At 42.3% G+C, this 23,485-nt stretch overlaps 12 protein-coding genes and 1 non-coding gene across 20 annotated transcripts; 9 read left to right on the top strand and 4 right to left on the bottom strand.

The window, feature by feature from the left end:
• Positions 1 to 2: 2 nt before the first annotated feature.
• Positions 3 to 758, top strand: mRpL18 (mitochondrial ribosomal protein L18). Its single transcript, XM_064691920.1, has one exon. It carries the CDS (start codon positions 114 to 116, stop codon positions 684 to 686), a length of 573 nt encoding a protein of 190 aa, XP_064547990.1. The 5' UTR covers positions 3 to 113; the 3' UTR covers positions 687 to 758.
• Positions 702 to 1,142, bottom strand: ox (oxen). Its single transcript, XM_064691929.1, has 2 exons — positions 908 to 1,142; positions 702 to 845 (listed from the first exon to the last, which is right to left on the bottom strand). Exons 1-2 carry the CDS (start codon positions 1,037 to 1,039, stop codon positions 810 to 812), a joined length of 168 nt encoding a protein of 55 aa, XP_064547999.1. The 5' UTR covers positions 1,040 to 1,142; the 3' UTR covers positions 702 to 809.
• A 94-nt stretch (positions 1,143 to 1,236) lies between these two features.
• LOC135435044 (uncharacterized) lies at positions 1,237 to 4,726 on the top strand. Of its 5 annotated transcripts, none has more exons than XM_064691923.1 (3): positions 1,314 to 1,463; positions 3,306 to 3,690; positions 4,445 to 4,726. In XM_064691923.1, the coding sequence occupies exons 2-3, from the start codon at positions 3,366 to 3,368 to the stop codon at positions 4,546 to 4,548; spliced, it is 429 nt and encodes a 142-aa protein (XP_064547993.1). In that variant the 5' UTR covers positions 1,314 to 1,463; positions 3,306 to 3,365; the 3' UTR covers positions 4,549 to 4,726. The 5 variants fall into 5 exon arrangements, with proteins under 5 accessions (XP_064547996.1, XP_064547993.1, XP_064547992.1 ...); XM_064691922.1 differs by lacking the exon at positions 1,314 to 1,463 and adding an exon at positions 2,715 to 2,804; XM_064691924.1 differs by lacking the exon at positions 1,314 to 1,463 and adding an exon at positions 2,873 to 2,976.
• Positions 2,887 to 2,968, bottom strand: TRNAS-CGA (transfer RNA serine (anticodon CGA)). The gene has a single exon. It is a non-coding gene; the product is annotated as a tRNA-Ser (tRNA).
• A 254-nt stretch (positions 4,727 to 4,980) lies between the features above and the next one.
• LOC135435045 (CIMIP2 protein CG18335) lies at positions 4,981 to 5,555 on the top strand. The gene is made up of 2 exons (XM_064691927.1): positions 4,981 to 5,124; positions 5,188 to 5,555. The coding sequence occupies exons 1-2, from the start codon at positions 5,109 to 5,111 to the stop codon at positions 5,451 to 5,453; spliced, it is 282 nt and encodes a 93-aa protein (XP_064547997.1). The 5' UTR covers positions 4,981 to 5,108; the 3' UTR covers positions 5,454 to 5,555.
• Positions 5,556 to 5,637: 82 nt separating this feature from the next.
• dare (NADPH:adrenodoxin oxidoreductase, mitochondrial) lies at positions 5,638 to 7,918 on the top strand. The gene is made up of 4 exons (XM_064691913.1): positions 5,638 to 5,947; positions 6,350 to 6,725; positions 6,787 to 6,958; positions 7,015 to 7,918. The coding sequence occupies exons 1-4, from the start codon at positions 5,706 to 5,708 to the stop codon at positions 7,668 to 7,670; spliced, it is 1,446 nt and encodes a 481-aa protein (XP_064547983.1). The 5' UTR covers positions 5,638 to 5,705; the 3' UTR covers positions 7,671 to 7,918.
• Positions 7,775 to 9,061, top strand: LOC135435041 (CIMIP2 protein GA14893). Its single transcript, XM_064691918.1, has 3 exons — positions 7,775 to 7,914; positions 7,972 to 8,386; positions 8,444 to 9,061. The coding sequence occupies exons 1-3, from the start codon at positions 7,874 to 7,876 to the stop codon at positions 8,957 to 8,959; spliced, it is 972 nt and encodes a 323-aa protein (XP_064547988.1). The 5' UTR covers positions 7,775 to 7,873; the 3' UTR covers positions 8,960 to 9,061.
• Positions 9,062 to 9,141: 80 nt separating this feature from the next.
• On the top strand, positions 9,142 to 14,186 carry Fbl6 (F-box and leucine-rich repeat protein 6). 2 transcript variants are annotated; one of them, XM_064691906.1, is made up of 9 exons: positions 9,142 to 9,523; positions 10,008 to 11,030; positions 11,096 to 11,306; positions 11,367 to 11,536; positions 11,596 to 11,736; positions 11,801 to 11,968; positions 12,029 to 12,261; positions 12,327 to 12,461; positions 12,522 to 14,186. In XM_064691906.1, the coding sequence occupies exons 2-9, from the start codon at positions 10,017 to 10,019 to the stop codon at positions 12,712 to 12,714; spliced, it is 2,265 nt and encodes a 754-aa protein (XP_064547976.1). In that variant the 5' UTR covers positions 9,142 to 9,523; positions 10,008 to 10,016; the 3' UTR covers positions 12,715 to 14,186. The 2 variants fall into 2 exon arrangements, with proteins under 2 accessions (XP_064547976.1, XP_064547977.1); XM_064691907.1 differs by lacking the exon at positions 9,142 to 9,523 and adding an exon at positions 9,843 to 9,930.
• On the bottom strand, positions 13,537 to 14,171 carry LOC135435043 (uncharacterized). The gene has a single exon (XM_064691921.1). The coding sequence runs from the start codon at positions 14,169 to 14,171 to the stop codon at positions 13,713 to 13,715; it is 459 nt and encodes a 152-aa protein (XP_064547991.1). The 3' UTR covers positions 13,537 to 13,712.
• Positions 14,187 to 14,698: 512 nt separating the features above from the next.
• Positions 14,699 to 18,989, top strand: LOC135434998 (WD repeat-containing protein 48 homolog). Its single transcript, XM_064691839.1, has 9 exons — positions 14,699 to 14,910; positions 15,079 to 15,298; positions 15,358 to 16,349; positions 16,420 to 16,524; positions 16,582 to 16,721; positions 16,783 to 16,978; positions 17,046 to 17,240; positions 17,305 to 17,410; positions 17,544 to 18,989. The coding sequence occupies exons 1-9, from the start codon at positions 14,869 to 14,871 to the stop codon at positions 17,585 to 17,587; spliced, it is 2,040 nt and encodes a 679-aa protein (XP_064547909.1). The 5' UTR covers positions 14,699 to 14,868; the 3' UTR covers positions 17,588 to 18,989.
• Positions 17,838 to 19,058, bottom strand: Vhl (von Hippel-Lindau). 2 transcript variants are annotated; one of them, XM_064691842.1, is made up of 2 exons: positions 18,770 to 19,058; positions 17,838 to 18,664 (listed from the first exon to the last, which is right to left on the bottom strand). In XM_064691842.1, the coding sequence occupies exons 1-2, from the start codon at positions 18,923 to 18,925 to the stop codon at positions 18,371 to 18,373; spliced, it is 450 nt and encodes a 149-aa protein (XP_064547912.1). In that variant the 5' UTR covers positions 18,926 to 19,058; the 3' UTR covers positions 17,838 to 18,370. The 2 variants fall into 2 exon arrangements, with proteins under 2 accessions (XP_064547912.1, XP_064547911.1); XM_064691841.1 differs by having other exon boundaries at positions 17,838 to 19,053.
• LOC135435000 (trafficking protein particle complex subunit 2-like protein) lies at positions 18,449 to 20,864 on the top strand. 2 transcript variants are annotated; one of them, XM_064691844.1, is made up of 7 exons: positions 18,449 to 18,590; positions 19,082 to 19,242; positions 19,303 to 19,472; positions 19,534 to 19,621; positions 19,685 to 19,764; positions 19,823 to 19,880; positions 20,846 to 20,864. In XM_064691844.1, the coding sequence occupies exons 2-6, from the start codon at positions 19,210 to 19,212 to the stop codon at positions 19,866 to 19,868; spliced, it is 417 nt and encodes a 138-aa protein (XP_064547914.1). In that variant the 5' UTR covers positions 18,449 to 18,590; positions 19,082 to 19,209; the 3' UTR covers positions 19,869 to 19,880; positions 20,846 to 20,864. The 2 variants fall into 2 exon arrangements, with proteins under 2 accessions (XP_064547914.1, XP_064547913.1); XM_064691843.1 differs by lacking the exons at positions 18,449 to 18,590; positions 20,846 to 20,864 and having other exon boundaries at positions 19,084 to 19,242; positions 19,823 to 19,978.
• On the top strand, positions 19,836 to 21,393 carry Cpr47Eg (Cuticular protein 47Eg). The gene is made up of 3 exons (XM_064691845.1): positions 19,836 to 19,880; positions 20,846 to 20,939; positions 21,002 to 21,393. Exons 2-3 carry the CDS (start codon positions 20,928 to 20,930, stop codon positions 21,350 to 21,352), a joined length of 363 nt encoding a protein of 120 aa, XP_064547915.1. The 5' UTR covers positions 19,836 to 19,880; positions 20,846 to 20,927; the 3' UTR covers positions 21,353 to 21,393.
• Positions 21,394 to 23,485: the final 2,092 nt, after the last annotated feature.

The raw sequence follows: 23,485 nt of genomic DNA, 5'->3' as shown, positions 1-23,485 counted from the left end.
AATCACAAAAAAAAACGAGTCGTAATATATGTATATTGACTTAAATTTGGAAGTTGATATTTTTATATTAAAGTGAATTAAAAATACGTTAATTTCAAATAACAGCAAAAAGCATGTCACGCAGCGCACGCCCCCTCACCTCAGCCCGCGTGCTGCACAAGATCAAGGAGCTGACCACGCCGGCAACGGATGGCAACTTTGTAATCAATCGCAATCCTCGTAACCTAGAGAGATTGCGCATTGCCTACAAGCCTACGGGCTATCATTTAGAGAAGCCAGGACGTTCGTACTGGCACACACTTGAAATCAACACCAGCGGTCGCTATGTAAGTGCCGATGTGAAGCATTTCGAGAACGGCACCATCCTCAGTGCCAGCACCTCCGAGTGGGCAATCAAGCAGCAATTGTACAAAACCAAGGACACCTCGGCATTTGTCAATCTGGGACGGGTGCTCGGCCAGCGATGCCTGCAAGCTGGCATTACCGAAATGACCTGCAATGTGAATGCAGTGCCCGGCAGCAAATTGGAAAAGCTGCTCCAGGCAGTGCAGGAGAGCGGCATCAGTTTTGAGGAGCCGACCAGACTACCAAACACCCATCCCTGGGATGCCTACAGACACGAGAAGCCCTGGGAGGTTTCTGAACATACTGCAACTGCAGACACAAAAACAACCAAACTTAAATAAAAATAACAAAATAGCTTTGGGTTTCGTATCGTTTAGAATAAACGTTGATTTTTTATGCTAATTAACAATGAAGCAACATCATTGTTTGATTTAAAACTAGCTGCAGTCATTGGAACCGATGGTCTATTCATATTTGCCTTTGATGTCCTTCCAGAGTTTCTGTAATGGCAAAATAGGTTCTTCAGTGCACAATTCAGTCTTACATAAGCAACAAAACTTACGCCTTTGTTGATGGACTCGAAGATCAAGTTCGAGCTGACATCGATGGCGCGCTCAAAGAAGAAGGCTGATGCGAATATGGCCACAGCGTATGTGGACGTACGCTTGAAGAGGGTATTGTAGATAACCTTCATTTTAGCAAGATTTTCAGCAAAATTCGTATTTTTCTAGCAAAATTTGCAGTCGCCTTACACGCCAATTAAACAGCTGTCACAGACAAGTGTCGAGCAACGTCAATTGCTGAGCGTTGTGCGTTTACAGCACTGAAACTGGTCGAATTTTCGTAAAGTGGCAGCCTTGTTGTTTTTCTGTTAGGTGGCAAGGCCAATGAACTATTTTCATCTGAGTCGTGTTTCAACAATTTCTAAGATAAACTTGAAAGTGTGACGAAGCAACAAGCACAGCCTATTCGCTGAATTAGTTTTTCAATTTAGCGGCAATTATATTTCTATATTTTACACATAATGGTTGATTTAACCGATGCCGGCTCACCGTTCCAGCAGTCAATACCCAATCTTGCATTCTATGTGCCGGCTGTTGTTGTTATTGGTTTAGCAGGTGAGTCTCAAATGCATCCCATAGGGAAGCATCGTGTTGCGTCATGCATGCAATAAACCTACCGCCCCTCCTCCCATCACCCCCAACAATCTACTCGCCAATACACACAGTGAACAATATTAAAGCCGCACTGCCAATTGGGTCAAAAGCAAACTTTCACCACGAAAATACAACTAGAATTCAACTGCTGCTAATCGCCCCCCTCTGCGCCACTGCCACTGTTACGTTCTCTGTTAAGCTGTTTTGGAAAGCCGTTATCTTCATTCTTATTGGAATATATATTTGTATCTCTAAAAGTTCTTCTGTTTTTATGTGCGTGTGCATACGTGTACTTGACGCTCTCTGCGATTACGAGTTTCCTTTTCTTTTTATTTCGCCTACGTATGCAACTTTTGCTGTTCAAATTCGAAGTGATAAGTGCCGCGCAGTGATAAGAGCCCGGCAAACATCATTAGCCACTACCCATTGATTGGTCCAGTCAACGCGGCTGAACACGTGCCTCGGCAACACTTAAGTTCGAGTTCGATTTCTGCAAAATGACTTTTTCTCTAAATTGGCTTTTACATTTGTATCTTTTGCTGCTACCATTTGATTTATTTAGTCCTTAGTTGCATGCTCATACTCTATGGTTATATATATAGCCTCGTTCAGCTGATAAGCGTGGCTCTTCAGCCCGCATAATGAAGGCATCTTATCGCACATTTAGTTGGTGCTTATTTATTATTAACTTACTTTTTTGGACAAACTTAGTAATAGCAGGAGAATGAAAGTCGAAGAGTAAATACCCTTGCAGATATAAGGGTTGCGGTTTTTGGCGATATAGGAAGAGAATGATTCTTCCAATATGTAGTTCTATACGATATAGTTGATATATATGGTATATCTATAGTATATCTTGATAACAAACAAGTTGCTGGTATAGGGATAGGGTATTTATATTCGAAGTATCATACCTGAGACTAGTTTGCATAGAAACAAACAGACAACGATGACTATATCAACTGATCAAGAATATATATATATTTAATTGGATCTGGGATGCATCCTTTTAGACGTTACACATTTCATCTATAAGTTATAATACCCGCTGCGAAAAGTTATAAATATGCTGACGCTTACGCCGGACGCGAAAAGCAAAATACAAAGCGCAGCGAAACGAAAAGCGACAACTACCTGGCTCTCGTATATATCTCACAAATAACGAAATATAAGCGGGCTGATTACAAATAAGTGTCAATTTATATATTAGATTTGATTTTTAGCGTTCAGTTTGCCAAAGCAGCCGGCGATGCAGCACGTTAGTTGCGCTCACATTTAAAAAATATACATCAATTACGTCGAGTGAGTTTAAGGAATAAACAAAAATAAAAAGAAAAACTGTATTCAGCTTTAAAAAAAAAAAGAAAAAAAGGTTTTACCAACTCGCAGCCGGTAGGATTCGAACCTACGCTCCCAGAGGGAATCTGATTTCGAGTCAGACGCCTTAACCACTCGGCCACGACTGCTGTTGAGGGTACGCGTCTAAAATGCCATAAGAGAGCATTGCGTGCGCGCGCGCGTCTCTGCGAGCGAAATCTCACGCCGTTCGCTTTGCCACGTTGAATTTTGTGTATTGTCATAAATCAATTTAAATCGTTTATTTTATTTGCGTTAGCAATATTTTTCTCTTCTATATGCGCCTAGTAATTAATATATGTGTATAAAAAAGTAAACAAAAAAAGCTGCTGCATGCTTAAAATAGTTTTCCAGTCTAGTTAGTTCTATAAATATGCTCGAGATTATTTTGCCTGCTTTGAAGGCTTTGATTAAATTCTAAGATTTTACAATTTCCAACCCATGCAGAGGCAATAAACCGTTAAGCAAGCCCCACGTCAACGTAACTTAGTTAAAGCACAAGAAAATATGGCAGAAGATCCACTAAATCAGCAGGCATTTGCCGAGGATGTGGCCGCTGCGGCAGCAGCTGGCGGGGATCAGGGTTTCGCCATGCCGCCGGGTTCGGGTCCCGGCTCGCCAGACTTTAAAATGCCCAGTGCCGATGAAATCTGGAAAATGGTCGAATCAATGGAAGGCCTGTCCGACGATGAACGTGCCGAGCTGCGCGAAAATATATATAATCCGAAGCCGCCGTCGCCGGAGGATTACATGAGATACGGACATCCGGGCCACAGTTCCAGAGAGTATTTGGTATTCTTTGTGATGATAACGCTCATACTAATCGTCTTTGGTAAGCAGAGTTCTTCTTCCCTGTCACAATTCCAATGACCAACCTCGCCAAAAGTGGCACCTATCACGCAAACATATAGATAAATAAATACACATATATAAATATATATATATATATATATACATTTATATATGTGATTATGTGGATAGTGTGCGCTGTTAACACACTCAGACGTAAACATCGTTTAGAATGTTGGTTTATTGGTGTTCGATTTTCGATAAGATAGGAGAAATCCACCACAAAAAATTGTAAAACGCGGCAAATCATAACGACAAAAGCTTTGGACGTTGTCAGACACCGGGCTAATGCCGATTATCTTATTTTGTTTGTCATCAAATTTGGTACCCCAAAATTCTCTAGAAATAGCACAAGTATGAGTTCGGGCGAAGAGTCCATTATTGAGCAGCTGAAGCGCTCGGTGGAGACCTTGGTGGCCAAGACGGGGCCGCATAGCAAATTCGCTGAGGATCTTATACAGAAAATTGGCAATTTACAGGCCAAAATGGATTCCCTAACCGAAAACGATCGCCACAAGTTCCTTGGCGAGATGAAGGGCTCCATTCAGGACGCAATTGTGCGCATCGAGCGCCGTTTGCTGCAGCATTCGCACATTGCCCAGACCTATACCACGTCCATTGTGGTAGCTGTGATATTCCTTGTCGTCTCAGTAATCGGTTAATTCTTGAACCTTTGACACACACCTGCATGGAAGAAGCCGCCTCTAACGATATCTCTTCCCTTTTAACTCTTCCAGCTCTATTTGGCTTCAAGCTGTACAAGTCGCTGATGGAGAAGGAGCTCAAGAAGCGGGAGAAACTCAAGAGCAAACAGCAAAAGAAGACAAAGAAGTCCAATTGAATTTTGGGTGCAACGCCCCCCACATATTGCCTATAGCTTCTGATACTTCCGGCTTGCGAGCAAACCCCGAGCGCAGACGCTGTGCAATAGATTCTTAAAAAATTTATATTAAATTGAATATATATATTGCGTTTTTCCTTTAAATGATAATCAAAATAAATTCCCTGTAAATGAATAATGAATAATGAATAATTGTATATCCATGTACGTGTAGCATTGCAATATACAAGTTATATAGTTTAAAATGAAATTGAAGTGCGTGTTGATTTCACAGATAACAAACACATTTATTACCATTAAATCCAGCCATGACATTTCGTGACTTGGCCAAAACTTGTTGCTGCTCCTCCCCAACAATTTTTGGATGCCTGCCCAACTAACTACCTTTATGAGCTGTCGGCACCCAATAAACATTGTCGTTGCCATGGCAAATAAATAAATCGTTTTGTCGAAGCTTCTTCCGTCAGCTCGAAGCATTTTTTTTTTAGTTTATTGAAGTCATTTTGAAGCAACAGATCGTATACAACACAAGTGAATATATATACATATATAATAAAATAATGGCTTATTCGAATCGTGAGTATAATTGCATATATATTTAATAGAATATTCGTCTAATCGCCTATGTCCTATTTCCAGGTGGATTTGATTTTTATCTGCCATCGGGCGGCTGGTGCAATCCAAAGGATGACATGTACTTTCGCCGCAGTGTCGAGTGGGTGCCCGTGCGGAGCGCTGGAATTGGACGCTCCTTTGCGATTAACAACGGCGTTATATATCCACGTGTGATTGGCATGTTGCCGCGCTACGGTGGACATGTGCCCGGCGAGATATATAACGTGGGGCACTCCTTTGGGCGTTCCACCGTCGACGCCAAACGCTGGCTGGCCCTGCATCATGAGTAAAACTCTAAGCAAAATATAAAACAAAAATTGCAAGCTGCATAGGCACGTTAAAAATTCTATAAAGTATTTTACAAAATTAAATAAAACACAAGTTAGCTAAAATTTAAACTGTATTTAGTTTGAATTTAGCGCCTAACTGCTGGCCAGTGCTGCCACACGTAATATTTTGCGAACGCATGCGAACGGTCACACTTGGCGCTATATTTTGGTTTGTGCCATTTCAGCATTACGAAGCTTTCTCCTAAGACAAACATGAGTTTCACGCGCAGTTTTGTATATTCGCGACATAAATTGTTAAATATATACAGCTCTAGTTTAAGTACAAGTGCAATTAAATACCAAAATGTGCAACAGTCAACGGCAGCAGCCAAGCGAATTTGCATTGTGGGCGCCGGCCCAGCCGGTTTCTATGCGGCACAATATTTGCTCAAGCAGCTGAGCGACTGCACCGTGGACATCGTGGAGAAGCTGCCGGTGCCGTTCGGATTGGTGCGGTAAGCTGCATATAAACTAATCGCTAGGGGTGGTATTGCGGGCATCATCGTTGCCAAACCCAAAAAGCGGTCCAACAATAGAGCGAAAGATGCCATTGAAGTAAGCTGGAGAAGGAGCAGGAGGCAGGAAATAAATTTGGCGGCAAAGGAGCGGCAGCTGCGGCTACTTACAGCCCACCTGATCGAGACTCCATATGGGCGCGGGCGTAGCGGGCACAAGTGTTAGCTGCCAAAATAGGCACAGCACAAGCAGAGCAGCAGCCGTCCACATCTTGGGCCGATGAGTTACGAGTGCGTTCTGTGTTGCAATTGCCGTGGACGTATTTATTTAATGGCTCGCTGGCTCACACAGACACTTATCGACTAATGACTATTGCCATTATGCAAATCTCGACATTCCAGCTTTGGAGTTGCGCCCGATCATCCGGAGGTCAAGAACGTCATCAACACGTTTACGAAGACGGCGGAGCATCCGCGTTTACGTTTCTTTGGCAACGTAACGCTCGGAGTGGATGTGAGCCTGCAGGAGCTGCGGGATCGTTACCATGCCGTGCTGCTCACCTATGGCGCGGATCAGGATCGCGAGCTGCAGCTGGACAATGAGCGGCAGGCGCCGCATGTGATATCGGCGCGCAAATTTGTGGCCTGGTATAATGGTCTGCCCGGCGCCGAGCAGCTGCAGCCGGACTTGAGCGGACGCGACGTCACGATTGTGGGCCAGGGCAACGTGGCCGTCGATGTGGCTCGCATGTTGCTAAGTCCGATCGACACCCTGAAGGTATGTTTGCCTTAAAAGAGGTCTGAGCTAAACTGATCTTGGCTTTTTCTTTCCCCCACAGCTCACAGATACCACGGAGTATGCTTTGGAGGCGCTGGCGCGCAGCAAAGTGGAGCGTGTACATCTGGTGGGCCGACGTGGTCCGCTGCAGGCGGCCTTCACGATCAAAGAGCTGCGCGAGATGCTCAAATTGCCCAATGTCGAGACTTGTTGGCGTGCAGCAGACTTTACGGGTAAACTATATGAAAGCTAGCAATTCTTATTCCATCTAAACAGCAACCGTTCACAGGCATTGCCGAGCAGGTGGACAAGCTGCAGCGACCACGAAGGCGTCTCACTGAACTGATGCTCAAGAGTCTGGGCGAACAGCGCAAGCCCAGGGCTGCAGCTGTTGGCAAGCAATTCTTGCCCATCTTTCTGCGTGCTCCCAAAGCCATTGCGGCAAATGAAATGGAATTTAGCATAACTGAGCTGCAGGAGAACGAGGCAGCAGTCGCCACTGAGGCATCCGAACGGCTGCCAGCCGATTTAATTTTACGCAGCATTGGCTACAAGTCCAGTTGCGCCGATGCCGGCATCAACTTTGATCCGAAGCGTGGTCATGTGTGCAATCGGCAGGGGCGTGTGCTAAAGCCCGGCGAATCCGAGGCTGTGGAGCCTGGCCTGTATGTGGCTGGCTGGCTATGCACTGGACCCACTGGCGTCATCTTGACCACCATGAATGGCGCCTTCGCGGTGGCCGCAACTATCTGCGATGATATTGCAGCCAAAGCCGTGGACACGGCCTCAGCTAAACCTGGCTTTGAGCCGGGCAGCCGGCGTATTGTCAACTGGGAAGGCTGGCGACGCATTGACCAGCACGAAAGCGAGGCGGGCAAGGCCAAGGGCAAGCCGCGCGAGAAAATTGTTAGCACTGAGGAAATGCTGCGCATTGCTGGCGTCTGATTAAATTGGTTGAGGGATTATTGGCATTAACTAAACTCTTCATTTATAAACCCAACATGGATGCCATCTTTTAATTTGTCACTGTAAATAGATTGTATATATTTTTAAAAGCACTTCAATGTTATAGTTAAATTTTTCTAAGTACAAAGTTTTATTTCCAAATTTTCTGTATAGACTGTTGAACAAAAAAAAAAAGAAACAATATGGAAACATCCATAACACCTGAGCCACACTTGGTGCCAGGGTAAGCTTCGCATCCTTGCTAACTACCCGAGCATCTGGCTCAGCTCTCCATCCACAGTTATACGGGCCACTGTCCGGAGAATCGAGATCGCGTGGGCAAAACATATGGCAAGCAGACGCACACGCTGCTCATTGATCCCTGCAGTAATCATGCACCCGAGCTAATTGTGGCGCCCATACACGCCAAACCGGATGTCAAGGATTACCCGACCGAGAATGAGCTGAAGATCTTGAGCGATCGCGAGGAGTTTGTCGACTCCGTCTATCGCCATCCCATAATACCGGGCTATGCGGGCTTTGTGCCCAACATGTTCAAGCAGACGGGCAAACGCTATGTGGCCGCCGCCACCGCGGGCGTGGCTCAGCACGAGACGCTGATGCAGCTGTATCGCTGTGAGAATCGCACGTTGCGTCATCGTGATCTGCTCGAGAGTGGCCGCGGCTTGTTCGAGCACAAATTGAACGAGCGACTGGTGAGTAGCCCTTAGCATATGTTTGTGGGGAACCTTAAGCATGCCCTCATCCTGCAGCTGCCGCATTCGCAATATCGCGCACCCTTGATACCCGTTACGCCTGTCTGCAAGGGCATCAAGGAGGAGAAGTGCCCGCCAACGGCAGAGAAGCTGCGCTACAGTAAGTTCACTACGCCCCACTTCCTGGACGATGATGACGCGGATAAGTTCATCATCAATGGCTATGCCGCCCACATACCCATGGCTGTGACGCGCTTCGGTGAGCCCACCAAGGTGCTGACGCATAATGCGCTCTGCAGCTTCTCTGACTATATGTACAAAAGGAAGCGGGACTCGTGGTGCTGCGGCCAGGACCTGAGCACGCCCGCCATACAGTGTCCGCCAGTGGGACACTTTATTATTTATCACAACAACCATGGCATGAATCCCAGCTATGCGGGTCATGTGCCTGGACATATGTACAAATTCGGTCGGACATTTGAAAAGACCTCATATCATGCTAAGCGCTGGCTCGAAATTCACAAAGATCTCACTCTGCTGCCAGAGATTGCGAATTTAGATTACGAATACTAAAAAACAGTTCACACATAATTGTAACGTATTTTGTTAATTATCGGAATTGGCTTCAAAAATATAATACGGTTTAAAAAACCAACAAATATTGAAAACCAAAAAGTTATATTTTTGGATTTAGAGCGGTTATTGCCTGACTTGATATTTTATTCTTTATCGAATCTGGTCTCACTGGCTGCAAAAACTAATCTATCGATGTCGCGTATCGATACGACAACAACATTGCTGCTCTCGTTTCTACGTCGTTGCAGTTGATTAAAATAAGTTTTCGTTGAATTGGGATGTTTCATATGCGTGAATCGTTGTCAATGCCGTGATCAATAAGTGTTCAGTGCCTCTACTGCTTGGCAAAAATGTAAAAACTTCAGTTTTGACAGCAAAACGCGTAAAAAATTCCATGAACGCCATCCGAAAAAATCTCTTCCGAATCGAACAATTCAAACACACACATAGTGCCGCACTGTTCACACCGGAGCGCTGATATAGTACCGCAGTGAGTGCAAGTGAGCCAAGCAGTCGTGTACGGAGATAACATACATTTGTGTACCTACCTCTCTTCAAGTGGTGAGTTGAATGCCGATTATTGCACCCTGCACGCAATTGTAGCGCGAGGCATATGAGTGCATCGCCTGGTTGGCAGTAAAAATCAACATGTTTTTTGAGATTTGTATGTATAAAAACTAATTAACGCAAATTTACTTATCAGCATGCGATAAGATTGTTTGTGGAGCTTGGTTCAAAGCAAGCGACCTAATTGGGCACCGAAGCGCTCGTAGCAAGCAGGTAACAGTCGTGTCGGTGCGACCCTACCCCAACTTGTTTATTAAAAGCGAACAAACGAATAAAAATAAAAACAAAAAAATACATATGTAATTTGTTGTAGAAGGTGAGATTTACGACTGGCATGTTGAGTTTGGGAGAGCGCTCAAGAATGAGAACGTATAGAGAACTGGGAAAAACCGCCAAAATGGGTTGAGTTTGTTTTGCATCGATTTTCCGGCCGCTATAATGGATGCACATATTTACCTTTCACTAATTTCCATTGCAGAAAATTCGTATGGAAATGAGTGAAGCGACGAAGGAGGCCTCCACAAACGATGTAGCGCAGAGTGAAGAGCAGCAAGTGGATGCTGCTACTGCGGCCAGCGGCAAAGAATCCAAAGATACCACATCAGATGCAGCACCAATGGACTCGGACAATGTGCAGGCACAAAGCGAGCAATGCTCCACGGCAACCACAGTAGACATCAATACGCTGACTCCGTCGACACCATCGCAGACGCCGCCGCAAGTGCTGGCGGCTGAAGCGAGTGCAACACCGACAGCAGCGTCGAGTGGCACAGTGGCCGCAGCAGCTATACCCGAGAATATACTATCGCCGCCCAAGTCGGAAACACAAACGGATGAAACAAATACGGCCACGTCGACCTCATGCTCGCCAGCTTCGGAGGGTCAGCGGTCGCCTACGGGAGAATCGGGAGATCAGCACCAACAACAAAACCAACAGCAGAAACAGCAGCCGCAACCAGCGTTACCACCAAAAGAGGAAGCAACGCCGAAACAGGAGCTGGAGCTGGATAAGGCAACAACTGTTGTTAATGGCACCATACCAAAGTCGGGCAAACCGCTGGTAACGGCGCTCAACAAGAAACTTAACAAGTCAGCCAACACATCGCCGCGAGCGTCACGTGCGCGCAAGCCAAAAGCTTTGCCCATGTATGAGAGCGAAATCAGCGACAACAAAGTCGGCATCAAGCTGTGCATCAAGAAGTCCGATGCGGCTGCTGGGTCGTCAGAGCTGCCAGTGGGCGCTGCGCCGGCCCCAAGGCCACCAGCGCCACCGAAGCCGGCACGCAAGCGCGTTCGCAAACCGAAGCAACAACAGGACAGCGACGAGAGTGAGTATGAGCCCCGCAAGAAGAAAGGCGGAGGCGGAGGCAGCAGCAACAATGGCGAGCGTCAGAAAAGGACATCAACCAACGCCCCTGCTCAACAGACGGCAGATGCGGACAGCGAGCCCGTTGAGCAGAGTGCCTGGGGCCATAAGTTACCTGAAGAAGTGCTCTTTCGTGTAAGCCAACAGCATAGTAGATGACCACTTGACTCCATGGTAAAGCTTTTCTTGAATTCTTACAGATTTTTGAACATGTTGTCGATAAGGAGGGCTGCCTGCCCACCCTATTCCGGCTGGGGCGTGTGTGCTCGCTGTGGCGACAGGTCTCGCTTAGACCAACGCTATGGCGCACCATGGATTTGACCACCTGGATTAAGGAAAAGTACCGAACAGAACTTAAACTGAAATGGTTTGTGGACAATCGTTGCAGTGCTTGCACCGAGTTAAATGTCTGTAAGTATCCGCGCCAGCTCCTTAGCATGTTGATATTATTAAAAAAATTTCGATTTACAGCCAATTGGAAGATATCAGACATCAATTGCTTTCTGGCAAAGCTCTCCACTGGCTGTCCAAATCTGACGGGCATCACGTTATCTGGCTGGAAAGGTTTCACTTCGGATCATTTGACATATCTTGTCGATAACATGCAAAAGCTACAGCGCTTAGACTTAAGCTCAATTAATGTAAGTGAGTGAAGTACGTTTTAATACTTTGTAAATTATTGTTTTTAACGCTTTTACAGGTCGAGATGAATGCTAGCAAGAGCGCTGTTGGCGTCAACTCACTTTGCAATGCGCTCCAGACCATGGGCAGTCGCTTGACCCACCTCTACTTGGCACACAACCGTCTGGCTGGAATTCCCAACATTGTCAGCGTACTTGCGGTGCGGAAAACAATTCTTTGCTTTTACCTAAGACAGTTTTATTAATTCATGTTGCTCTTTACAGACGCATTGTCCAAATCTGACGCTCTTAGATCTCTCAAACGTAACCACACAAGCTACATCGCACGGCGTGCTGTACATCGAAAAGCTGCAGCATGGTTGCCAGAAGTTAAAGGTGCTGCGTGTCACCAACTCCCACATAACACCGAGTACGGCCAGCATGCAGGAGATTGTGAGTGCTGATGGTTGAGTTTATGGCCAAACCTTTGTTAACGCGTTTTGTCTGTTTCAGATGGACTCGCCTGGCTTTCCCAATCTCGAGGAGCTCTCTGTGGCAGCTTTGACCGATGAATCCCGCATCATAAGTGATGACCATCTACAACGTATATTAAAGAGCAGCTCCAAGTTGAAGCTACTGGATGTGCGCAATTGCACACGTCTGACGCACGAGAGCCTAATACGTTTGCCAGCCTGGGATATCAAGCATTTATTTCTCTCCGGCTGCTCGGTCACCCGTGATATGGGGTGAGTAGGCCATGCATAGAGTCCAAAACAGAATCTATATAATAATATATGTATGGTCCTTACAGATCGGGTCTGGAACTTATTGCGTCCAAATGGGCGCATAGTCTAATCGAACTGGATCTGGCCTGGGCTAACGTCCAGCAGCCCATAGACAACGCTTTGCGCGCACTGGCTGAGAAGGGCAGCGAGTCTCCATTGGCGTAAGTATATTCTAAACTATTTAATGCCGAACTGAAAATGAATTTTCTGCTTTTAAACAGCCACTTAAATCTATGCGGCTCATCAGTATCTGAGGAGGCGGTTAAGGAAATACTCACGAATTGTGTGCACATGAGCTCAATAAATCTTGCATCATGCCGCGGCTTGCCCCGTGGCGTTAAGCGCCTTATGCAGGGACCACAGGAGCTGCACGAACTGCGCGAGGTGCTCGGTGTGCAACTGAAAGTGCAGTAGAAGGAGGGACTACAAAAGGGTGCAATAATTATATTGAAAGCTGTGGCGACGGCAACAACAACTTGCAGCGAAATGAAGGTTATTGTTGATAGCCGGCAGCTTGAATGTAATTGAAATTGTTGCATTCTTTAAGATTAGGAAAAGCGTTCAGTGTTTGTGGGACTGTCCACAATAATGCAATAGTCGAAATCGCTTCGCATCTTCCAATCATGCTTATATTGTTTCTAGGCCGCACCCTTGTGTTTTGTAAATGCAATATGTATCTTATAATTTATTTGTTTCGAATTTCAACGGGGTTAATTATGCACGTTGAAACAAATCTTAAATATATACAGTGATGTTTAGATGATTTTTTTTTGTATTGCATATATTGATTAGATTGATTAGAGCGTAGTTAAGCAACTAATGACCACTGTATGTTTGTAAAGTATGTATGCATATTTAAGATTAAGTTTAAAAGTAATTTGTATGCTTTTGCAATACAAAAACAATACAAAATGATTAACAATAAATAGTAGTCGTCAATTCAATGTCGCTAAGGCAATTTGTAGAACGTTTTAACCCAGATCAAGTTTGTAAATAAGTATTTGGCGCTTAAGAAACTCTATTGAAATCTAAAATAGTAGTTAGCATACATATTGAACGATTTCACACACACACACACATATATAAAACAATTCAATTGTTAAGCATTATTAGCAGTTAAGAGAAGGCAATTAAAGGTATATTTAATTTTAAATAAAAAAAACTTTAATATTCTGAGCCAGTCTTTTGAGGAAATTCAACGAATTCCTGTGCAATTCCAAACAAGTACTACATTCATTTTACTTTGGTCACTAATTAAATTTTTATTTAAGTTGCGTACGTAAATATTTTGCACATTATTAAACTATGAGCGTATTATAATCGTGGGCATGGCTGCAACTTTACAAAAACTAGTATACAACATAAATCGCCTTTACCATTTCTGTCTCGCTTGCCTTCATTTTTTGTTTAATTTATTTCTTCAGCTTGTCAAGGTCATGAATGTAGTCCGTGCCGATTTTAACAATGGCGGCGCCTGTGCCTAAGCCGGCTAGCGTGGCGAGCAGCGAGTTGTCCTTGGGCAAAGCGGATTTGATCAGTGCCCAGGCAAGTACCGATCCCATGCTGAAGAGCGTAGCTCCAAGCAACGCATACGCTCCGCGTTTGTTATTCTTGATGTCCCTTAAGTGTGGTCGGCCGTAAATGTAGAAGGCACTGCCGACGACTGCGGAAATGAGGAACACATTCGTCAGATCCTTCTTGGGCAAAAATTTCGGCACAATCTGGGGATTCATGACGTTGACGCTAAGGGCTCCATAGCTAACGAGACCGTGCAGTGGTATGTAATAGTTGAATACGTTGTCTTTGGTCAGGGGCCTTAGACCAATTTTCTCGCAAATGGTGCAGGCGTCTTTATTCTGTGTGCTAGCCATTGTGTGAAATTTTTTTGGATGCTACAAATGCAAAAAGTGCTGCTCTCTCAAGTTATGTAAAGAACAGTGTTGTCAAGTGACGCAATTAAAGATAATTGTGCCGGTTTTACTCTGTGTCGATGGTATCAAAAAAAAAATAATTGTTTTTAGTCTGAACTCTTGTGTTAAGTTATTTCTATCTTTGTTTACATTATCTGACTAAATAAGCAACGTGTGCTAACAATAAAAAATATACATACTGCATATGTAACCATTAATAGCCGGTAGTATAAGACATGGTGGCAACTTTCCTGCAATTGCTGCAATTGCTGGGGTGTCCGAAATATTGCTAGAAAATATTATACAAATATGTATAAGCTCATTTAATTATAAGTGAATTAGTCACAATTCAAATATTTTTATTTACAATTATTACGATAGTTTCACAGACAATTTAAAATTGCTTAATTTGATGTCATAGCGCTGCCACATAGTCAAAAACAATTTAATGTATTTATATCAACAAATTTCGATAACGATTTATCGTTAAGACAAATTATCGTGCATTGGCCGAAAAGCATATAGTGTTGAGTTTTTTGCAGCTAGGATAATAAATTAATTAATGCGCGTATTTAATGTGCAGCAGTACACAACAATCACGTGAAGATAACACAAAATACACGCAACAACGACAGCTTAAGCTCGTGCCGTGTAAGACATGTTGACGCACAAAACTTGCCAGGCCAGAAAAAAAATGCAGGTGAGTTTACCCCAATAAGAAACACCGGTTTTATGGCATGGAGGTGCCGCTCGCGTAAGTAACACACGAAATTACCGGACTTTGTGGGCATGGCCATTAATTGAATTACGAGTATTCATGCTGCTTGGTATATGTTTATTTTTTTATTTTTCCTTTAATTTTTTCCAGGTTTCCTTTGTGATACGAGACGCGGAGGAGAAACAGCATCGGAATGGCGTTAACGCTCTGCAATTGGATAGCAACAATGGTAAGTTGTATTCGGCGGGTCGAGATGCCATCATACGGGTCTGGAATACACGCACGGAATCTAACGATAAGTATATACAATCTATGGAGCATCACAACGACTGGGTCAACGACATTGTGCTCTGCTGTAACGGCAGAAATTGTAAGTTCCATTCGTAAAGTTCAAGTGCTTTTAACTAGCTAATCGACATCTGTTTGCAGTGATCAGCGCCAGCTGTGATACCACTGTCAAGGTGTGGAATGCACACAAAGGCTTTTGCATGTCCACACTGCGCACGCATCGCGATTATGTGCAGGCGCTGGCATATGCCAAGGATCGGGAACAAGTGGCCAGTGCAGGCCTGGATAAGGCCATATTTCTGTGGGATGTGAATACGCTAACAGCTTTAACTGCCAGCAACAATACCGTTACAACCTCTAGTCTAACAGGCTCGAAGGACTCTATATACAGTCTGGCCATGAATCCCTCCGGAACTGTCATTGTCAGTGGGTCGACGGAGAACATATTGCGCATATGGGACCCGCGAACTTGTATGCGCAGCATGAAGCTGCGCGGCCACACAGAGAACGTACGCTGCCTCGTTGTATCGCCGGATGGCAATCAGGTTGTCTCCGGCAGCTCTGATGGCACCATCAAGGTGTGGAACTTGGGCCAACAGCGTTGCATACAGACGATACACGTCCATAAGGAGGGCGTGTGGTCGCTGCTAATGAGCGAGAATTTCCAGTACATTATATCGGGCAGCAGGGATCGAAATATAATTGTAACGGAAATGCGCAATCCCAGCAACAAGATGCTTGTATGTGAGGAGAAGGCACCAGTGCTCAGTTTGGGCTATAATATCGATAAAACAGGTGTATGGGCAACTACCTGGAATTCGGATATACGCTGCTGGAAACTGCCCATGTACGACAGATGCACGCTCAGCTCTGGGGGCATGGATGCACAGTGGACGTTGGGTGGCACGGAGCTGGCCTGCATCAAAGGAGGAGCGGCGATCAAGGAGTGCACGGTGCTTAACGATAAACGCTATATCATTACAAAAGACTCGCAGGATCAGGTTGTGGTCTATGACGTGCTACGTGTGATCAAAAAAGAAGAACTGGGCCCCGTCGACTACGAAGAGGAAGTGAAGAAGCGTAACAAACAAGTCTACATTCCAAATTGGTTTACTGTCGACTTAAAAACTGGCGTACGTTTCATTATTTACCATTGATCGTATTTAGAAACAATTTAATGAATTTATTTTTTGCTTTGCGCAGATGCCAACGATAGTCTTAGGTCAAGAGGAGGTTGATTGCTTTGCGGCTTGGGTATCCATAGAAGCCGGCCTACCTGAATGTGATGATCCGACAACAGAAATAAAGGTATGTAAGGTAGGCAAAACTAGACAAAGCATGTAATATATTATATATATTTTGCAGATAAATTATGGAAAGCTGCTGTTGGAGGCACTACTTGAGTATTGGACTCCTCCCCACAGTATGCCGCCAAATGAAATGGAGCCAGACGTGCGCGGTAATGGCTATTTTCAAGTGCCCAAACACACGCCGGTCATATTTAGGTGAGTGTAAGTGCAAGACTCTTAAACTTGTTTAACCTTCGGATCTTGGTTTATTTTGTAGTGAGGTGGGAGGACGGACCGTGTGTCGACTGCTGGTGCGCGACGCTGCGGGCGACAGTGAGAGCACACTGCTCCATGAGACGGCGCCGCAGTGGGTGACGGACGTTGTGATCGAAAGAAATATACCCAAATTCCTAAAAATACCGTTCTTCCTGCAGCCACATCCGCAAATGACCAAGCCCGAGCGCACCAAAAAGGTATGATAAATAACATCAATTGAACGAAATGTCAGCTAGATATAACTTATTGGTTTTGCGTGGACAGGATCGCCTGGTGGCCAACGAGTTTATACAGTGCCGCAAGGTATGCGAGCATGTGCTGGAGAAGGTGCTTAATGCGGAAACAACGCCCAGCGGCGGCAATGCAAACAACTCATTACAAAATAGTCAAAGCGATGCCAATTCGGAGGGATCTCAGCTGCCAGCGGAGGAGCGCATAGAGTTGTGGTGCAACGATGTGGTAAGTAAAACTAGGACACTGCACACGAATTATATTTGAAGCTAATGTGTTTTATCTATCTCAGATCGTTGATCCGAATATGGATCTGCGTACAGTGCGTCATTTTATATGGAAGCAATCGACTGATTTAACATTTCAATATAAAACAAAGCAGAACTTTAACTTTGATGGTAAATAGTGCAAATAATTTGCGAACACAACAACAACACAAAATACACACACACACACAGACACACATACAAAGTGAGATTTATGATAATTATTTCATAGTCTAATAGTTAGTTGTATTTATCCACCCAATAGGTTCAATCGGTGATAGCTTGGAGCGCGTGACTCGCAAGTATTGAGCGCGGTTCAGCTACCAGAGTATTGTGCTTTACCTAAGGCGTTGCTTTCCACAGACGCATGTGATTTCAATATTTTATGTTTGTTTGTTATTTAATGGGCTAAAATTGAACAACCACATTTGTTTTTTGTATGTATTTTTCACCTTTTTTATTCTGTCAATTCATTTAACAACATTCAATTTGGATTTGTCCAAAACACTTACACTAAATGCACGCAAATGGTTTTGTTTTAGTTTAGGAATAACGTGAGTTTTACACACATATATATATATATATATAGATCAAATATCGTGGTTTGCAGCCGTACATAACATTGAATAAAACTGTATTCACACTTTTTTATACATACCATTTGCATAAACGAACATAAATACATACAAGCACATCAAGCAAACGCCCGTCTATAAACAGTTTCATAAAGCAGCTAGAGATCGATGCAAATATATATATATATGTATGTATATATATATGTTGTATGTACGTTTGGTTACTTATTATATACATAAACATATAATTCTAAGTATTCTGTTATACGATAAAGAAAAGAAAAGAAACAATGCAATTGTAGAAAACATATAAACTCATATATGCAAGCCAATTTGTAAATAAGTGAAAATAAGAGAAAAAAAAAACTTACAAAAATCAATCAAAATCTTATTAAATTATTTGGAAATCAAGCCTGGCTTTACTTTCCTTTCCTTTCATAGTAAAAGAACACAACTTATGACTAAACACTTAATATGTATATATTTCTATATTCGTGACGATTTCGCGCCTCTCTCTCTACCGGCGAGCTCTCATGCGCCGCCTCATCTGATGCGCCTGGCTGCAGTAGGACTCGATGGTGTTGGACAAGATGAGCAACTGTTGCTTCAGTGTTACAGGTATCATGTAGCTATTGATGTACTCTCGTGGTGCATCGTAGGTACGCCTCAGCCATCTGACAATGAACCACAGGCAGTTCTCCTTCAGTGTGCGCAGCGGAAAGTGTATCAGGATTTGGGTACGCACATCACACAGCTCTTCCGGCTGTTGTGGATTTCTGGGCATGCGTATGCGCACAGGGAAAAACAAACGCTGCGACCGCACATGCATACGTTCGCCAGTATAATAATCGCGAAAGAACCAAATGTGCGTATTATACGTATTTACGGGCACTCCCTCGTTCGGCTTTAATGTTACCTGAATGTTTTCCGTGTCCGGATCGCGTACCCAGTACAAATCCACTGTGCGATTTGTTGTGTTGACAAACAGCACGTAGACTTCGACTTCTTCCTGGGGCATTGCTCGTAGGTGTTCGCCCCATTCGCGATTATTGCGTGCGATCTGCAGCGCCATATTAATGCAAGTCCTTACTCGATCATATAGCTAATCATATTTTAATAAACAATTCAAATTTAAATTTGTTTTCTTTTTTGGTGTTGTTTGCTTTTTCAATTTGCTCAAAGCGTACAAGTGTCTGTATGTATCTTCTTCTATACTTGCCATTCACAGTTTGCCCGGTGCCATTCACACAGAACTCGGACAGTTTCTAACAAGTTGGCAGCTCTGTTGCGTATTAACAGCTGATTGTCAATGTAACAGCAAATAAAAACAAAACTAGGCGACTTTTGGAACAAACAATGGCATTTTGCATTGCTGTGATTGGCAAAGACGTCAGTTATGCTTAATTTGTAATGTTTATATACCTAAAACGTGAACTGTGCTTCTTTTAGAATGCACCATTGTACTTGGCCACGTCTGATTTGGAGCGGGAGCTGGATCTGCAATATCATGTACATGCGGCACTCGACGTGGTTGAAGAAAAGTGTCTAGTGGGCAAGGGTGCGCCCGAGTCCAAGGAACTCTACTTAGGCCTGCTCTTTTCCACAGAGAATCACAAAATGTAACGGCAGCGAAGTAAAGCTCATGTCCAACTTCTATTAAAGAACATTGTTTAATTTCAGCTACGGCTTTGTCACCAACTCCCGAGTCAAGTTTATAGTTGTCATCGATTCGAGCAACATCGCCTTAAGAGAGAACGAAGTGCGTGCGGTATGTGGAAATGATTTTGGAAGCTGTGACTGCTCTTAAGATAATTATTTATTTGCATTGCAGATATTTCGTAATTTACATATGCTTTATACGGACGCTGTTTGCAATCCATTTTACATTCCGGGCGAGCAGTTGACCTCCAAGTAAATTGGCTTAATTATTAAATGATTTTCTGCTTTTATTTACAATTTTGTTTTACAGAAAATTTGATCGAGCAGTGCAAAAACTTATGAGCGGCAATGCTTAACGTTAAGATTAGGTATTTATTATATTAACTAATGCGACATATACCCCTAGAAATATATATATAAATTTGTATCTAACTTGCTAAATAAACAATATGTTAAAGAAAACTTAGCTTAAAACTGAGGCAATTGTATTGTAGATCCAGACATATCAGCATGTAGAAACCAAACCCAGTCATAACTGCGTCTATTTTTATTGAACATCCCGTAAAGGTCACAAATTGATTTATTTATGAATATGCATATGTAAATAGCTACAAATTTGTAGAAATAGAAATTCTTTCAGTAACTTGTTATCTTTGAAAGTCAAGGTCACTTTTAATTTATGCAAAACAGTTTAAAGTCTGATCCATGGGACAAATTTTCAGTGATTCGTAAGAAAAGATGTTGCAATAAAATGTTAATAAACATCATATTTAAATAAAACAAATTCACACATTAGTGCACGGTTTCAAACCAGTCGATCACGTGAGACGATGCCAAAAATGAATGCAAATTAAATGTCTTCAATGCGACTATGCTGACACACTACACACGTGGAGAAAAGCTCTAGAGTTGGCACTTTAGATAATTAGATAATAGTACACATTTTGTAATAAGTAATAATATATATTTATTTGCATCAAGCTAAGCCGAAAGAAAAGAACCATAGTATTTGGATCTAGGACATAGTTAGAATATCTGAAGGTTTAGAATACCGATCGACTAACGATTTAATTAATAATATTTATGACGCATATGCATGTTTTTTTTTAGTTGATAATTAGTATATGTCATGCATATGTATCAATTTCCGCTTGTTTTAATGCTGCTGCGAACTTGTTATGTTTATAAACCAAACGAGTATATTGAGGAGATCAATCGGCATGTATATTGCGTGGTATGGCAGAGACACACGCTCAAAAATTGTGTTTAAAAATTCATTTGTACTGAAAATAATCATATATTTACATAATTAATGATAATCAAACATTCCTAGCGCCACAGACGAAACGTATAAAAGCTTTGTCCAACCGGACAGTGGATATCAGTAAGTCTTTCAGAGTCTTTCCGCTAACAACATGAAGTTCATTGTGAGTTATCCCGCCAAAAAAAAAAAAGGAAAACCAAATCAACAAATCCTTTGTCTTCACAGATTGCCCTCGCCTGCCTGGTGACATTGGCCTACGCCAATGAAAATGCCAATGTGCTGAAGAGCGTACAGGAGGTCAACGTTGACAACTTCAAATACGCTCTTGAATTGGACAATTCAGTGAACGTAGCGCAAGAAGGTCAACTGAAGGGAGAGGAATTGATTGTGAATGGCCTACAAGCATGGACGTCTCCTGAGGGTGAACCAGTTAGTATCCAATACTTGGCTGACGCTAACGGCTACCAAGTTCTTGCTGCTAACCCCCCTCTGCCGACTCCACCTCCAATCCCAGAGGCAATCCTCAGGTCCATTGAATGGATCAAAGCTCATCCAATTGCTGAAAATCAAAACTAAATTATGATTCTTTCGTTAACAATAAAAGCATAAAAATGTAAAAAAAAAACAACAACCTGCTTAGAAACTGTTTCCTTATTTTATATTATTTATCAAATGTTTTTATTAATGCATTTTGATCATCAGCATAACGATTCAAGTATTGAAAATTTTCGAAAAATAAATTAAAAACAATAAAATATATTGTTAATATATGTAATAATGTCTTAAACCAAGCAGGAGCAGTTCTTCTGTTTGTTTATAATATATAATGCAATTTTGTAAATGGAAGGAGATATCGAATTGTTTAAAGAATATATGTATTTCAAAGCGAATGTCTCTAGCTTTTGATATTTTCGAATTTCGAGTTCACACAGAAATCGTCCAGAATAATATATACCCTTTATGGCATTGATGCAAGGTGCCAATTACTCGGTATCTTTTAGTCAACCATTTGTTTCTATTGTTGATCATAGATGCGACACTTGTCTAATTATAATTCACTTTTAAAAATAATAGATAAATTATCTCGATGTCTTGTTGTTTTTTTTATTTTGTTTATTTCGGGGATGCAGAATTAATTTGTCCCCAAGCAATATGATAATGATCATTTTAAGCATATGCAATTGTATATATGTATATACCATATTTCTTAGATTATTTGATTTCCGTTTTGTTTGCCAAAGCCGGAGAGCCAGAAAACAAGTTATTCACAAAATATTGCGTCGCATATGCAAATGAGGGTCAAATTTGACACGCACAAGTCGAAGAAACTCATATGCATACCATAGCTGGTCGGCAGTTAGACAGACTGACAGACAGACGGACTGACAGACTGACAGACGGACTGACAGACGGACGTATGTGCTAATTGGGCAAAAAATTTAACTGCGGCACGTTGAAGATTGAATACCCTTGGCTTGCGGCCATTGAGTAATAAATATTTATTATATATAATATTATATATTTATTTATACATTTATTTATAATATAATATTATATATTTATTTATTATATATTTATTACTCAATATACAACGTACACAGAAAAAATTTAATTATTGCCCAAAAGCGGGCAGATCTTAAATTAAAATAATAATTATGCAAAAAATATATATTCATATATATATATTTATTACTCAATAACTCAATGGCTGGCGACTTTTCAGATATGTGAGAACGTTTGTTTGAAACATCTTGGAAAATAAGTTGATCATAGTTGTTCATAGAAGAGCCTACTTTTTCGTTCATATGGCAGCTATGATCTGATATAGTGCTACGATCCGGTTCAATCTATACTGCCTGCAACAGAAGGGAACCATATAAATGTGTGTTATTTTTGATAAAATATCCACAAATTATCTAAAAAAAAAAAGAGTCTAGTTCGCATAGAAGAAGACAGCTGGACAGCAGGACATAGCCTATATCAACTCGGCTTTTGATGCTGATCTAGATGAAGTTCTATGCGTTACATATTTGATGACAAAATTATGTTACCCCTCTCAACAAGTGTATACATTTATGGGATATTTGGTTTCAGTGCCAAACGTTCATTAAATTCATATAAAATATTTGCTTTGATCAGTTCTGCCGAAAATGTCGTCTCACTTTTGATTTCGTTTTATATTTGGGTTCTCGATCTGTGACCTTGTGCTTGAATATATTCTTAATAGAAATGTCTAGCCGCAATTAAAGACTATTTACTATGCTTTCTGTTTGTCTTCTCTTTTAGCTCTCTTAAATATAATAGAAGTAAAAGTAATCTGTTTGCGTGGTTGAAAAGTAGGCAACAGTTTTGCAGGCACTGCTCGAAAATATGGAACTTTAGTTTATCTAATATCTTAATATTAATAACTTTAATAAAAAGTCAATTGGTTTGTTGTTTGAGCTGTAAATTTGATAGCCCTTGAGAACGTTCTCAGTTAAGATTAAAGTAGTTGGATGATTTAGCATTTGCCGCCGACTGGCAAAGTGAATGCCATCAATTAGCTGGCCAAGAGAAGAGGAGCCCCCGCAGCCCCCGCAGCCCCCGCAGCCCCTTCTGGCAGTTGCTGTAAAAGTGATCTGAGCGACGATCAAGGTAATAACAACTCGAAGCTCGAAGTCGTCAAATGTCAAAAGCAACAAACAACTCTTGTTCTGGTTTTCCAAAACA

Source organism: Drosophila montana, unplaced genomic scaffold, assembly GCF_035044405.1.
Source record: "Drosophila montana isolate Dmon_TW-CO22-7 unplaced genomic scaffold, ASM3504440v1 contig_3469_1, whole genome shotgun sequence".
Lineage (NCBI taxonomy): Eukaryota > Metazoa > Arthropoda > Insecta > Diptera > Drosophilidae > Drosophila > Drosophila montana.
Note: the sequence above shows the minus strand (reverse complement) of the source record. Positions and strands in the feature narration are given on the sequence as shown.